A 15485-nucleotide genomic window follows, 5' to 3' on the forward strand; every position below is an offset into this window, starting at 1 on the left:
TACTATTGAGGTCTGATGACTGGTTGGCAAAAGAGCTTTACCAGTGAAACTTAATACAAAATGCTTAGCTCCCTGTTGATACTGTTTCAGTGTGTGTGCATGCATCTTATAAAGCCCTGTTTCGACCGCAGGAACTTTCCCCCAGAACTATAGGAACCTTTTGAGGAACGCAGGGACTAGGGTATAAATTACGTTCCTGGGGCATTTTAGAATTTTTGGGGCTGGGGTTTGCAGGGATGACCGTCGTTGATTGGTCAAACACACGCACACACATGCACGCATGCACGCACGCACACACACACACACACACACACACACACACACACACACACACACACACACACACACACACACACACACACACACACACACACACACACACACACACACACACACACACACACACACACACACACACAATACTGCTGCTTCAAATGTACCGCTTCATTCATAAACAAGGAAGTACTCTAGTATCGATTTAGAACCATTTCAGGGTGGGAGAACATTTATTTTTGTTTGATAACATTAAAAGTAAAGTTAGGGTCTGCCTTCGGCTTCCTGATTCATTTTCAAAAAGACAGAGAAAAAGAGAAATAGATCGCGAGAGAGATGTGAATGAGAGAAAGAAAAGCTCTTTTCTGATTGTTTCAATGCGTTAACGTTATAAAACATCCCTTTCCTCCGCTGCGTTTCATTCATTACATCCAACGTGCATCAGTAAATATATGCAGCAGTAAATGGCATCGCAGTGAGACAAAACCTAACGTTTATTTTTGTCCAACGTGTTTTTTTAGATGAAACGGGCAACACACTGAACTGCAGGCTGCAGAGTGTGTTTACTGTTGTGACCACCAGCAGCCCTCGTCACGTCATGTTGCTTTTTCAGTGGACTAATTTGCCTAATCTTCGCAGGTCTTTAGACCGCGGTGGAAATGCAGACAACAGTGGGCTCAAGGAACCTTTTAATTCCTTAAAAAGTAGTTCCAGGGACTAAAAAGTCCACAGACCTTTTGGTGGAAACCCGGCTTTAGACGTTACTTAATGTTAAATGATCTTGAAACAAGTCTTAGAAATGTGTCTTGCAAACGTCATCGTCTGCCCTTCTGTATGCTGGGTTCTATGTGTGCGTGACAGAGTGTGTGTACTATTGAGGTCTTCTGTCTCTGGTGGCTAGTTGCACAAAAGAGCTTTATCAGTGGAAACTTGAGTCTTAATATAAAATGCTCCCTGCGGATATTTTTTCAGTGTGTGTGCATGCGTCTTTTAAGTCGAGTGTACTCACCTGGTTGCGGGCCTCTAAACGCGTGGTGGTATAATTGCCCTGGTTCTCTGGGGAGGACCCATCTTTGGTGCCTGATAAAAGTAGCCCGTCCTCAGGGTGTAGACAGTAGGGCACTGGGAAGTGGACTGGAGATGAAATCCAGAACTCCAACACACTGCGTTGGTCTGCCATGCCTGGTTTCTTGGTTTGGATGGCACAGGCCCAGGAAGGGAGCTTGGGAGGGTAGATATATGAAATGAGATTATGAGATTAATTCATAAAAGTGTATATTTCATGTATTTTGCATATCTGTGTGGTGTTGTGTGGATATTTGTATGTTTAAAAAACATGTAAAAGATGGAAAAACTGGAGTTCGGACTAGAGCTGCAACGATTAATCGATTAGTTGACATCTATTAAATTGAAGTGGCAGTAGGTAGAATATTTTTGGCATCATTGGGCTAAAATTCCATAATAACCTTTCAGCATATTGTAATTCAAGTGTTCTGAGAGATAACTAGACTTCTGCTCCTCCTCATGGCTCTGTTTTCAGGATTTAGAAAATCTAGCCCGTGACGGGAGACTTTGACCAATCACAGGTCATTTCAGAGAGAGAGAGCGTTTCCACCTATTGGCTGTGCTCCATTCATGTGAGAGGTGCTTGGTATTCCTTGAAGAGATCTCAACATGGCTGCCGGGTCACAAACTTTCTCATTTTACAGCTAAACAGTTCACTACAAGATGATTCTGAAAACATTTAGGAGAAAAATAGGCATAAATGTAACAGAATATTGATTAATATTTGATCAGCGCAGCCTAGTTTGACCGTTTGGTCGGAGTTCACCAGGGATTGACAGCCGGCTCTCCCTTAGATCAGCTCTTACTGCTTGTTTTCCTCCGGTCTGTGAAATCTTTCAGATGTCATTAGGAGCACCGGAGGACACAGAGGCACATGATTTTTTTCAGGGTTCCTGTTTTATGTACTACTGTCACGATATAGCGACCGTTTTATAAAAATAACTTTTTTAAATCACATTTGCTCCAATCTCACCTACTTCAGCTTTAATTGCCAACTATTTTGATAAATTAAATCAGTTTTCTTAATTTCTTAAGAAAATAAATTCTGAATTCTCTGATTACAGCTTCTTAAATGTGAATATTTTCTGGTTTATTTACTCCTCTATGACAGTAAACTGAATGTCTTGGAGTTGTAGACAAAACAAGACATTTGAGGACGTCCTCTTGGTTCTTTGGGAAACAGTGATCGACATTTTTCACCATTTTCTGACATTTTATAGAGCAAACAACTAATCGATTAATCGAGTCCACACGCTAGATACTGCTCCCATGAATATTTAATTGATTACTACCGGTGATGTTTCGAGCATCTAGCTCTTCTTCTTGTGAAAACAAATTTCCCCTCTGGGACAATAAAGACTATCTATCTAAAAATATCAAGCAATTTAACAGACAAACAAGACCACGAGCAAGCAAAATGGTAAAGAAGCAAGTTACATCACTAATAGTAAGCACGCCAGCAAGGAAGTAAGTAGAGTTTTCGGTCACACTGACCTGTACAGCGTATGCCTCCTTGGGACGGGTCAGTGGGACTATGATCAGGGCGAGTTCACCGGCCGGCGTTCTCGCGACCATCACGCAGTGGTCTCCGACCACGTCCATGTCTTTGAGCACAGTGCCAGGTTCAGGGGAAAACAAAGGCACCCAGGAGACCATGGATGGATCTGAGAGAGGGGCCTGTACCACCTAGTTTTTGAATACATAAAATATTCATCAGCATGTTTTGTCTCCTTCCAAATGTAATTCTCTGCAAGTTACCACAGCAGAATCAGGTTGCTAATAGGGACCAACTACTTCCAGTCCAAACAGGAGACAGGACACATTAAAGGGTCTCAACATACCAAAACCTTTTGAAAACATTTATTTATGTGAAATGTATCAAATCAATTTATTTTTTCATAGCTTCAAATCATAACAAGAAACTTTTCATATAGAGCAGGAGAGAGAGAGAGAGAGAGAGAGAGAGAGAGACAATAATAAGTAGCAGTGGATATAATAGAATGATCATAATAATAGCAACAATAACAGCAGTGATAGTTGCAGTAATTATAATATAAATATTGCTGATAATAATGAGAGCAGCAGTGTGTGTCAAGCAGGGCCACAGCAGATGTTTATAAAATGTATAGGGTGCAAATGTATGTACCCTATTCACCTTATTCTTTGCCTGAACTAGGGTACTTCCGCACTGCGTCATGTTGTGTTCTCGCTTCTGTGTAGAGCAGAAGTGCCATTATTTTATTTAGCGTCTCCTGTCGACAGTGTTGAACACATCTATGGTTATCATCCTTTACTTGCCAAAAAGCTGTTTTTAAGCCTTAAAAAAAAAACTGTTATGAAGTTTTAATGTTTTTTCAGGCGAGAAAGTAACCATTCAGATTTCCAATATGTGATCAGTTTAGCCAAATAAATTTGGAAATTTGCGCCGATGTTTTGGGAGCTGCTGGCTGTGTGAGACGAGCTGATTGACGTACAAAAGCACGTCAACAGTGTTTTTAATTACTCTCACTGCTAGAAGGGGTAGACACAGGTCCACACTGCAGATTTAACAATCAGATACACACAATACTGATAAAGTTAATTAAATCAAAAATCACCCATTTGGCGACAGATAGCTAGCAGATAGCAAGTGGCTATATAGCCATTTATAGCTAGCAATTTGGTGATACATCAGACAGGCAATACGTCATCCAGAATAGGCCTGCATGTCAGCTCCTCACAGTGGAGCCATCTAAACCACGAGACACTACAAATGTCCCCGTATGTGAGCTCAGGCCATTTTCCTATGTCGTTCTCCCAGTCAACGATGGCTAATGTCTATGGTAGGCCCATTGTAAAACCGTCTCTGGTAAAACCATCCGATCGCCGCCGTGTAGCTTCTTAATAGCACTGCTGGCGCTAAACTTCTAAATCAATACAACTGTGTTCGAACCAGAAGTGAAATAATGGGCCAGGCAGCATAAGGTGAATAAACACTGTGTGTTTCTAAGTGTATAAGCTGTGTACCTGATATTCTTGTCCAAGCCCTGTATTAGTCAGTATAATCAGACACTTTCTCCAGTGCTCCACGTGGTACAGGAGGTCCAGCTGGCGTGGCTGGACCAGGAATGGCTCTAAATGGGATGTTGTTCTATCAATCAGCAGCACCTCTGAACTGCTCCTGCTGTTGCAGTTGATGCTCAGTAGCTGTCCGTCTCTGGAAAGGGCAACCTCCACAAACACACTGGGGAGATGTTTGGTGTATCAGTTAGAGGTTATGGTGTGGGAGCAGAGACGGCTTAGGTATAACATTACTTCCACTTACTCGGGATGTGTTTCCTCATACACAGAAGTTATCCTGCTTCCGCTGGAGGTCAGGTCCAGCCGAAACACTCCACTGCAGCGTAGACCCTCCAGAGTCGTGTAAAACAGGACCTCGTCTGTGGCCCACTCTTCACCCATGCAGACACAGACGTGCACAAAGCATCCTTTTATTTTAGCCAGTGCAGTATTACCTCTATTGTTACTGAATTACATTTTTTACAAGCAACTACTTAAAGGGACTGTTTTTAAGAATCAGAAATGTCTTGTTAACAGCGACACCTGTGGCCGTTTAGTCAACGAAAGTCAGCGTCTTGTTGCTAGCGCTTGTGCTCGCTCTACATAGACATGAACGAGCATCGCTCAACACAGTGAGGTGACACACGTCAGCTAAAAGCACAATATCACTCTATATTTCAGCTGCTTGGCAGTAATGTTAGCTGACCAGACGAAGGTCTCTCCATGAATCAATGCTGATCCTAGTGTTGGCTTTTCCTGCCTCAGCCTCCCGACCGCGGCCGGAGGGAACAGGGGAGACACCGGAGTTTTGGTCGGAGACGATAACGTTTCTCCCTGCGGAGCCCCGTCACTTCACAAGACACGGGAAACCTCTGTTGGTCTGGAGGAGCTGCAGCAGTTATTTCTGCACAAACGTCCACTGTACATTCACTAGATATTCTCAGAGCTAAACTAACTCTTCTGCAGTGTGGAGTGTGCACGCATGCACGTGAGAGTGGAGTGAAAGAGCGAGAAGGAGCGCGGTGTGTGAGTGAAGGCAAGCAGGCAGAGGAGCAGAGTACAGCAGAGACTCCGGTCCTGGAGACCAAAGCTACGGTCTCATCCGCGTCCTCCGACCGCGGCCAACACTGTTTAACAGACGGGCTTCACTAGATACAACCAAGAGGTTTTGGTGCTTCTGTGTAGTTTGTGTTGGAGTCTGAGTCTGAACAGCGTAGCCACACGCAAGCGCACATGGGGCACCGACCCGCAATGATTTATACGTGTAAGAAGTTACAAACAGTCCCTTTAAAACGTACCAAAGCTGAAGACTTTGTCCAGTGTGAATACGACATGTGGGGGATCCAGAGGAGAGAAATCTCTCTTTCCAAGCCTCACAACCACACACCTGGATTGTCAAAGGACAGTCATCCAATTATTCATTCAGTAACTGTAACAGTGTTAATTTAAAAAAAAAAAACAATCAAAAAAACATTGCTGCCAAATAAAAGGATATTTTGTAGGTTTAATTCTATCCTTTTTCCACCTCAGTTCTTCTCTGTGAGTAGTTTTCAGCGTGGCAGCCAGATGCTTTTCCTGTGGGGACAGACGTATTCTCTGGACGGTCCACTGAATCCTCTGCTTCCTCTCTTCATTATCAAGTCCTGTCTTCTCCTCCTGTCCAGAGACTTGTCCTAGATTTAGCACCTGCTCTGGCGCCGGCTCACCTACAAAACGGGGAGAGGAAACTGAGTCATTCACAAAGTGGGAATAACTCTATTCCTAATAATGGAAATAAAAACTTGCAGTTGCAGACGTGAAAATGGGGTTATATAAGAAAATGGTACTGCAGTTTTGTAATCTTGTTTTTGGTTTGCCTAATATTTTTGAAATATTTTTTTTGAAAAAAAAAGAAAAAAGAATCAGTATCACGTAATGACGTGAAAAGTTTTGAGAAACTTTTCTTGTTATATCATGAAAGTTTGTGTGTCGTAATAACGTGAAAGTATCTTGTTGTTATAGCGAGAAAAACATCTCGGTATAACAATACGCTTTTCACGTTATAATGTGATAGTGATCCTTCTTTTTTTTCCTAGTGTGGCAGTAATAAGCTGCCATATCTCTGTTCCCAAGTTTCTGGCTTTATGAGTTGTTAACATTAGTAGTCGATCTACAGTCATGTTTTCTGCTTACTTTGTCTCTGGTCCATTCTGTAGATGCCATCACCCTCAATGAAATACACATGGTGGTGTCCACAGACCTGTGCCAAGAGATATCACAGTGAATTGTAAAAAAAATAATAATTTGGAATTTCACAAATGCATCAAGTTAGCTACTGCTGGATGTCTTCCAAATCTTACTCATCCCACACAGAAATGCACCCCGTGTTCCTGACATGTGGATGTTATATTCAAAATCAGAACAAAAAGCTGAAGCAGAAGGCAGGCCTTACCGCTGAGTGATCAGGTATGTTGGAGAACCTGCGGTTCGTTGCCTTCAGTCTCCTGTTGAAATACTTCTGCAAGTCCTTGTACCTCTCAAGTCCAGAGCTGAGGGGATCAACTGATGAGTGTGAAGTGTCCTGAAATAAAACAACTTTATAAACTGTGGAAAGACTTTTTAAGACTGTAACCATAAGCTTGCAAATTGCAGGGGCCATTGCTGTTCAAATCTATATTCTTTAGGGCTGTCAAAGTTAACAAGATAACACGTCAACAAAAATTTGATTTAACGCCACTAATTTCGTTAACATAACTTGCAATTTTAGGATTGTAGCGGGCTCAGATTTAAAGCTAGAGTGAAGATACTGGCATCATATGCAACTACAAAACCAAAGGAATCCATTGGTACCAACCGTGTCATACTAGCTGGCAACTGGTATGGCCATTTTCAAAGGGGTCCCTTGACCTCTGACCTCAAGATATGTGAGGTCAGAGGTCAGACCCAAGAGTCTCCCCTTTACAGACATGCCCACTTTATGATAATCACATGCAGTTTGGGGGGAAGTCATAGTCAAGTCAGCACACTGACAGCTGTTGTTGCCTGTTGGGCTGCAGTTTGCCATGTTATGATTTGAGCATATTCTTTATGCTAAATGCAGTACCTGAGAGGCTAACAACATGCAACACTCCCATGTTGATAAGAGTATTAAATACTTGACAAATGTCCCTTTAAGGTACATTCTGAGTAGTTAAAAAATGTGCGATTAATCGTGTTTAACTATGGACATGCGATTAATCGAATATTAAATATTTGAATCGATTGACAGCCCTAATATTTTTGTATCCTATTTTTGCAAGAGTCACTGGGGCGAGACACTGAACGTGTAGCTTGTAAACCGCTCAGTGAAGTGCTGTATAGCTGTTCCCTGTTATGTCAAAATTCATCTGTAATAACTGAGGATGATTGTATTTTTGTAATATAAAGTGACATAGATTATTTCTCAAAGCGCAAGCTAATGCAGTTTAATATGGGAGTAAGTGATATGAAGCCTCCTAGTGTTAGAGGTCCCATATTGTAAAAAGTGAGATTTTCATCTCTTTTATACTATAAAGCAGGTTTAAGTTCTATATAAATACTGTTAAACTATCAAAACACTCAATATACGGAGAAATACACAAAGCCCTTGTTCAGAAATTGTGAGTTTGAAACAAGCCATTAGGTTTTCTGTCCATTTGTGATGTCACAAATATACAATATTTAGATCATCACACGGTTTTAAACATAAACAGTCTAAATGTGTCCCAGTTTATTTTCTGTTGCTGACAGGAAGTAAACATAGACTAAAACGGAGTGTTTCAGACAGAGCATGAATACAGGTATATTCAGGCAGACAGTATGAGGAAAATAAAGGGTTTTTTGAACATTACAGCATGTAAACATGTTCTAGTAGAAACACAAAATACAAGTATGAACCTGAACATGAGCACGATATGGGACCTTTAAACATGTTACTGTTGGATATTAGAGTACTGAACAATGGCAGTTTTTACACCTCCAAATTCACCACTATGGTTGCAAGAGTCCTAAATTCTTTCCTGGTGACATTATGTGTCATATGTATAAAAAAAAAAGAAAGAAAAAAAAGGTAGGTTGTGTAGGTATTGGCAAAGTTATGATTAGGTGGTGTCTACTATACTTTCAGTTCAATAAATATGGTGACTGATTGATGATTAGCCGTTTTCAAATCATTCCAAACTTCACTTAGAAGACTTTATTTGAGTCTTTGGGAATAATATATTGTAAACAAAAGAAAACTTCAGTATTGTAACTTAATAATAGTGTATTGTTCCTCCCCCTGTAGCTTAGTGCAGTGTGAGAGCAGTGAGCCTCATCCAGAGCAGCTGGGTGTCAGCCCTACAGTGTGATCTGATCTGATCTGATCTGATCTGAGGCTCCTACAACACTAGTTTAGTCAGCCAGGTGAGGAAACACACCGCTCTGAATAATGGAGGACTTCACCTTACCGACGAGATAGTTTAACAGTCTGCAGTAATCTCACACCCAGCCTGAGGTGAGCAGAAACAACGTAAACTGAACACCCTTACCGACGAGTAACACCGTTGGACGGACAGGGAGAGCCATTTTATCCGTCTGCAAACGGCGAGCTCCCAACACCGGAACCGAGACGGTGTCAGAGACGGTGACGGTGTGAGGAGACCGAGACGAGCAGCTGAACCCAGCAGAGAGGAGAGAGAGGAGAGAGCCGCCATCACCACGTTAATCAGCTAGTTAACACTAGATAGCTGTGATTATGTGCTTTAAAGAAGCTGTCACTGCGTGCTGAGTTATTGTCGGTCATCACGACAATAGTAATAACCGTTTACACGTTTCATTTGACCAATAAGCATTATATTTGATTGTTTCTGTGATTAAATATTGAATCAATCGTCCTGTTGCTGCTGGTTACAGAGAGCACATTCTATGCACGTGCATGATTTCCTAAACAAAGCCCGCTGCGGATGACGTAGCGAGCAACGCCAGACTAAAATAATCAAACTCCGACATGCGCAGCTGCCAGTTTGTAACTGACAATCGGTGCACGATTGCTTCGATAATCTATTGCAATGTCTCGAATGCCAAAAGTGTACGGAAGTCGCACATGTCTCCATTGTGGGTGTAACAGGTGATGACAGTCGAGCAGATCTTCGAGCGGTTCTGCGTTGGTGGAGTTTACAGAAAAAAGCCTTATTTTTGTACAACCACATATCTACCGATAACTGTGACAGCCCGACAGCCAGGACGCTTGTTTACAGATTAATTTCCGCCCACATCTTCGAGGATCAAATGGAGAGAGACTCAACCGGGACTGCAGGAGACACCGAGCCGGCTTCATCTCTGAGGAACAATATGAACCAAGACACCTGCTCAGCTGATCACCACAGCTCCCGGGATCAGACCTGTGGCTCTACTGATGTCGCCAGGGCCAGGTGGACTCTCCTGAGACAGGTACTGTCAGCCTCAGTGGAAAGCACAAACCTCTGGGGGTTTTAGACTAGATCTTCTTTGCACGTTTTCTACATGGGGTGAATGTTCAACATCAAATGTATTGTTGGGAATCTATTTGTATCTCTGTTACAATCTGTTCTCTCATAACTGGGATAATCAGGGTGGTGGAAACATATAGTATCAGCCAGTCTGTCTCTCTGCCATGTTTCCTCCCTTAATTTAGGCTACAACGCCATTGTTTTCTAACCTTGTAGTTCATATTGTATTTTATTCCTAGCCCAAGCTGTGTGAAATATTGGCAGGGGCAGAGGCATAATATACATCACCTGTTTACAGTCTGTTACAGCATGGTAGCAGTCTGTTTATTCATCAGTAGTGGTTCATTAGTACTCTGATCTACTATGGCATACAATACAGCTTGAACCTTTACCTTCTGTAATTTTATCAATAAGTAATTTTATAATCATATATTCCAGTAACTTTGTCACGAGTAAGAATCTCTCTCTCTCTCTCCCTCCCCCTCCAGCCACAGAATGTGATAGGCTTTGCATGTACAAGAACCTGGTACTCACAAGAGCAGTGGCTGTGAAAGTAGGGCTTTGACTTTTTCCCATAGATGGGCATTAAACACGCGTTATACTCTGCTGACAAGAAAAGCTCCCTGCAATGGGGTCATCTTGCGTTCTGCATTTCTTCCTCCTGGCGCAGTTATGACCTTTATGTGTGTGCCAGGATACATATAGATAGACAGATAGATACTATTGATATAACTTACAGTATATAATGTAATGACTTCTGCTTTTTACAGATGAGCATGAAAAGATGCAAATTCATGTTTAATTATACAGGGCAATTTTTTTACTCAGTTTACAACAACACCGACTTAAAGTATATTCAAGGCAGCAGTAGGCAGTATATTTTTGGCATCATTGGGCAAACATTTCATAATAACCTTTCAGCATATTGTAATTCAAGTGTTCTGAGAGAAAACTAGACTTCTGCACCTCCTCATGGCTCTGTTTTCAGGCTTTAAAAAATCCAGCCCGTGACGGGAGACTTCGGCCAATCACAGGTCATTTCAGAGAGAGAGCGTTCCTATTGGCTGTTCATCCAAATGAGGCAGCTGTCAATCACTCGCAAACTCCGATCAAACGGTCAAACTAGGCAACGCTGATCTAATATGAAAGTTAAAGATAGGGTCGAGACGATGTTGGAAAGCTAGCATCATTTGAAAGTAGCATCGCCTCAGGAGCTCCGTCTAAACCCACTCCCTGCCCTCGGGGCTCATTCCAAGGCAACGCCCCCCCCCCCCCCCAACACACACACACATGCACGAGCACCGCCGCATCGTAACTACTAGGACCTCAACTCAACAACGTTACCTCATGACAAGTAACGGCGGCAGTGCTACTGCAGGGCTGAGTTTTCTCTTCCATCCTCCAGTAAACGTGCGGCAGCGACGCGCTTTGAGTTCAGGCTGGTGCACGCCAAGGGTAGAGTACGAGCAGGGAGGCAGGGAGGCATCCGATTGGTTCTTTCCAAGCGGACCTCGAGACAGTGATCGGTAGACGTTTTTACAGGATTACAGCAGCTACAGATGACGGCTCTTTTCCGGTCCTTTTTCAGAGCTCATCAGTAATGGATCGCTGTCGGGGTGTAAAGACCATTTCAACCAATAGAACAAATAGTGTAAACTGGAGAACATCGTCAACCCTGCCCGTTAATATTCACCGTAATGCCTATTTCTTGCATAAATGTTTTCAGAAACATCTTGTAGTGTACTGTTTAACTGTAAAATGAGAAAGTTTGCTCCGGCTGGTGAGTGGTGCTTGGTATTTTTTTCAATGATTCCTTGAGATTTAAATAAACGTTGAATGAATGAATGAATGAATGAATTTGAAATCATATTTGCTCCAACCTGCCTACCCCAGCTTTAACTATCGGTTAAATTCAACTCAGGAACACCCATTGTTATTGAAATTTTGGACAAATGAGAAATGTAAAATTAGTTAAAAATGTCTTTCTCCTCCATTGCATATTATGGTCTTCCCAAAGGAGCTCTGTTGTCTGTTGGACTGAAACCTCACAGAGCCAAAACGGGAAAACACGACTGATTCATTCTGCAAATGCTGAGACTTTATGAGAAGATTTACCCACTCTCTTGCAGAAACCTGAAATCCATTAACTCCCCTTTATTTCCACTCCCGACTCTCACAGGTGTTGCGTCAGAAACAGGTGGACGCTCCGGAGTTCAAACAGGTGTCCGTTCGCAGGTTTGCGACATTTGACCTTTTCAGCAGGAAAAGGCTTCTGACACACGACCCCAGTGATACCTCAGACGACCAGTGGGCGGAGTACAGAAGTGTCTACTTTCCCGAGTACAGTGCCTTGCTCAGGTACACACACACTCGTTTCCCGCTGGCACAGATAAAGCACGGTGACGGTGCTCCACACAAGTGGGCCGTTTCATGATATGACAGCACTAGTTGGGTAAAAGTCAGTATTGAACATGTTCCAGGTTTATACAGTGTTATTGCTGCTTTGGTTTGTTATTAATCTAATATCATTTCTAACACATCTTGCACTACACATTTAATTTAAGCCAAACACTTCTTCTACAACTCAGTAATGTCAACCTTTTAGATTTGTAAATAATTCATTGCTCACTTTTTGGTACTTTTCCTTTGGAACAATGGCAATTTTAAAATAGTCATTAAGATTCTTTGTCCTGTTTCACTGTAAGAAAACAAACAAAAACACAATGTAGTATTCTCCCAGGCTGCTGTGTAATCCTGTATATGTTCGTGTCTGTCAGGGATAACCTGGGTCCTATCAGAGTCAATGAAGTGCTCAACAGTTTTGACAACACTGGTAATGTCTGTAAGTACATCCTTTATTTGACTTCTTGAAGGCATTGTGTTTGTAATATGTGTGTATGCCATTATTCTGCACTACTCCCTGGCTTCTATCACATTCTGCCCCCCCCCACCCCTCCGCCCACACACACACACACACACACACACACTACAACTTTGCCTTAGCCTCATGCTGTGTGCCGTGTTAGTGTTTGATTGATGGTTTGATGCAGGTGGTTTGACTCCATCTCTTTGAATGGGAGTATGTCTCTTGTGTGGCTTCTACAGCAGTTTATCAAGTTCCGCCCAACTACCTTCAAACGTCCTTTAGAAGGGGAAGTGGGCTACAGTCTTCTTATTGTTTCAGTCGACAGTGACGGGCGATTGTGTGCTTTGGGAGAGAAAAGGAAAGAGCACGACTCAAACAGGGATTTATTTGCACATGCTCTATGATCCGGAGTGGAACAGCATCAACTGAAGAGCCTTTGATTTCACCTTCATTGTGTCAAGTGTTTGTGAGGCGTTTAGCTCGACTGAGTTTCACTTCTGGTTGAGTTGAATTCAGTTTTACTCTATTCTGTTCAGGTATTGTCTTTTAGCAACGTAATGTAATCCTGTCATAGAGGTATTTAGCCAGACATTTACATGAGTGAAACCAGTTACGTCAGCTACACACACCATCTGTCATTTTCTGGAACAAGCCAGTTCAGTAGGACTCTTTATGAGACTACAGACAATTATACTCTGTTATAAGTAGAGATGTTCCGATAAAAATTTTTCCTTCCTGATACCGATTCCAGTACCTCGACTTGCGGTATCGGCCGATACGAGTACCGATCCGATAGCAGCGTCGTAAAAAAAAAAGGAAGTTATTGTTATTATTATTATTATTATTATTAAACATCTTTTTACTACTGACCATGTATGGATGTGATATGACTACTATCTTTGTAAAACATGAACAAATACGTACAGAGAATGAATACAATAGAACTTTCTTTTATTCAGTTTGTCAGTTACAAAGAACATAAATAAATGAAGCTAGGAATAAATAACAATTTCATATTCTCTTAGCCGTCTACTCAGTGGACATTCTGTGCGCTAATTTGTCCTGCAGGGTGCAATATTCACACTCCCTACCAGGGTACCGCCACCCCTCCAAACGGAATGCCTTACATACCGACCATTCTGCATTTTTACTTGTTGGATTTTCCACTGTGAAATATTGCCAAATGGCTAACATTTTCCTCACCCTGACTACCGTTACACTCTCCACTAGCACCGCACTGTTGTTGTTTGCTATGCGTGACAAACTACCTGCGATCAGTTCTTCTTCGCAGCTCTAAAACAGTAGTTGCCAGTGGCAGCCATGATACATCCAGGGCGACAGCACAGTGAAGGCTACTGTTTTGGAGCGGCGAAGAAGAAGAATTGATTTCTGGTTAAACAAGTTGATTTGTTTGTGGGTTAATAAATGACGGTATCAGATCGGTGCATAGACTGGCGTACTCGCCGATACCCAATACCAACGTTTGGGCAGTATCGGACGCATTTCCGATACTGGTATTGGTATTGGAACAACTCCAGTTATAAGTACTTTATGGCATGCAAAGTTAATTGCATGTGTGTTTCTTGCATTACCAATGTTAGTTAATTTGTTAATTAATTTGAGTAATTTTACTTGTATACAACATAACTTTATTGTCCAACTTAGTGAAAATGTGTCTTTGACTACACTTCAGCGGTCTAAATTATTGCAACGACGAGGATCATAAGAAACAACAACAAAACAAGTTTCTGTGCAGGTCCGTCTTCACAGACATGCGATGGGTTATGACAAAGATCACAGGTTAGCGTTAACCAGCCAGATGGCCAGGAGTCAGGGTCAGAGGTGAAGGTCATGGCTAGGGGCTACTTCATTGCACACTGGGATCAGACTATAGAAGTCATGACAGAGCTCAGTGGCAGCTCTCATTCCAACCTGTATAATCCCTTTTTTCTCTACAAGGAGACAATAGGATCAATATATTTTTTTTCTTTGGAGAGAGAAAATGAAGAGGTCATCATGTTTTTTGCCTCGTGGTACTCTGGCTGCCTTCTCTGTGCTGTTTGTGAATCCCTCATTCCCCCTGTTTTTCTTTCTCTTCCTCCTCTAGTACTAACTAATAAAGATCTCCTCCCTCACCTCTCTTCCCCTCACACCAGACACCTCCAGACTGCTTACAGTATTACCCCCTCATCCCTCTCTCTCTCAATCCACCCCTCTCACCATTTCTCCTCTTTCTTCCTTCCACCCCCTTCCTCCATCCCTCTCTCCTCCCAGCTGGAGTCGTGCTCGGCCAGATGGGTAACTGAGTTCTTGACTTGGCCGGTGGATTAGCACAGCCGGAGATGAGAGCATAAAGGTGGGGAGAGGAGAAAAGGGGGGAGACGGGGGAGGTGGTGGGTGGGCATGCCAGAGGTGGAGTGTGTGGATACGTGTGTGTGTGTGTGTGTGTGTGTGTGTGTGTGTGTGTGTGTGTGTGTGTGTGTGTGTGTGTGTGTGTGTGTGTGTGTGTGTGTGTGTGTGTGTGTGTGTGTGTGTGTGTGTGTGTGTGTGTGTGTGTGTGTGTGTGTGTGTGTGTGTGTGTGTGTGTGTGTGTGTGTAAGGAGTGGAGAGCCACTAGCAACGGGACCTCGTTCCTCAAACAATGAGCCCGCCATCTCCCTCCTGTTCTCCATCCCATGTTTGGGACTAGTAATGCGTGAGATCAATTAGGATTGGTTGAGAGGAGGCACTGAAAGGCCCAGAGGTGACCCTGTCAGAGCTCTGGGGTATATTTTTTG

At 42.6% G+C, this 15485-nt stretch overlaps 2 protein-coding genes across 4 annotated transcripts in view; one reads left to right on the forward strand and one right to left on the reverse strand.

Annotated features, from left to right (window-relative positions):
- Positions 1–9297, reverse strand: part of prepl (prolyl endopeptidase like) — an 18133-nt gene extending 8836 nt beyond the window's left edge. The window contains exons 1-9 of the mRNA XM_037781659.1: positions 8904–9297; positions 6809–6937; positions 6550–6616; positions 5903–6083; positions 5676–5764; positions 4643–4769; positions 4345–4561; positions 2833–3024; positions 1283–1495 (exon numbers count right to left, since the gene is read on the reverse strand). Of these exons, the coding sequence (XP_037637587.1) occupies positions 1283–1495; positions 2833–3024; positions 4345–4561; positions 4643–4769; positions 5676–5764; positions 5903–6083; positions 6550–6616; positions 6809–6937; positions 8904–9068 (1380 nt within the window). The 5' untranslated portion in view covers positions 9069–9297. The remainder of the gene's footprint in view (positions 1–1282; positions 1496–2832; positions 3025–4344; positions 4562–4642; positions 4770–5675; positions 5765–5902; positions 6084–6549; positions 6617–6808; positions 6938–8903) is intronic.
- The window catches only part of camkmt (calmodulin-lysine N-methyltransferase), a 173207-nt gene continuing 165957 nt past the window's right edge, over positions 8236–15485 (forward strand). The window contains exons 1-4 of one of the 3 annotated variants that reach the window (XM_037781675.1): positions 8236–8869; positions 9612–9804; positions 12022–12200; positions 12620–12684. In XM_037781675.1, coding sequence (XP_037637603.1) covers positions 12646–12684 — 39 coding nt within the window. In that variant the 5' untranslated portion in view covers positions 8236–8869; positions 9612–9804; positions 12022–12200; positions 12620–12645. Of the gene's footprint in view, positions 8870–9497; positions 9805–12021; positions 12201–12619; positions 12685–15485 lie in introns of those variants that run through there. The other 2 variants (XM_037781676.1, XM_037781674.1) reach the window with 2 other exon arrangements.

The sequence above is a fragment of the Sebastes umbrosus genome, chromosome 10 (assembly GCF_015220745.1).
Source record: "Sebastes umbrosus isolate fSebUmb1 chromosome 10, fSebUmb1.pri, whole genome shotgun sequence".
Lineage (NCBI taxonomy): Eukaryota > Metazoa > Chordata > Actinopteri > Perciformes > Sebastidae > Sebastes > Sebastes umbrosus.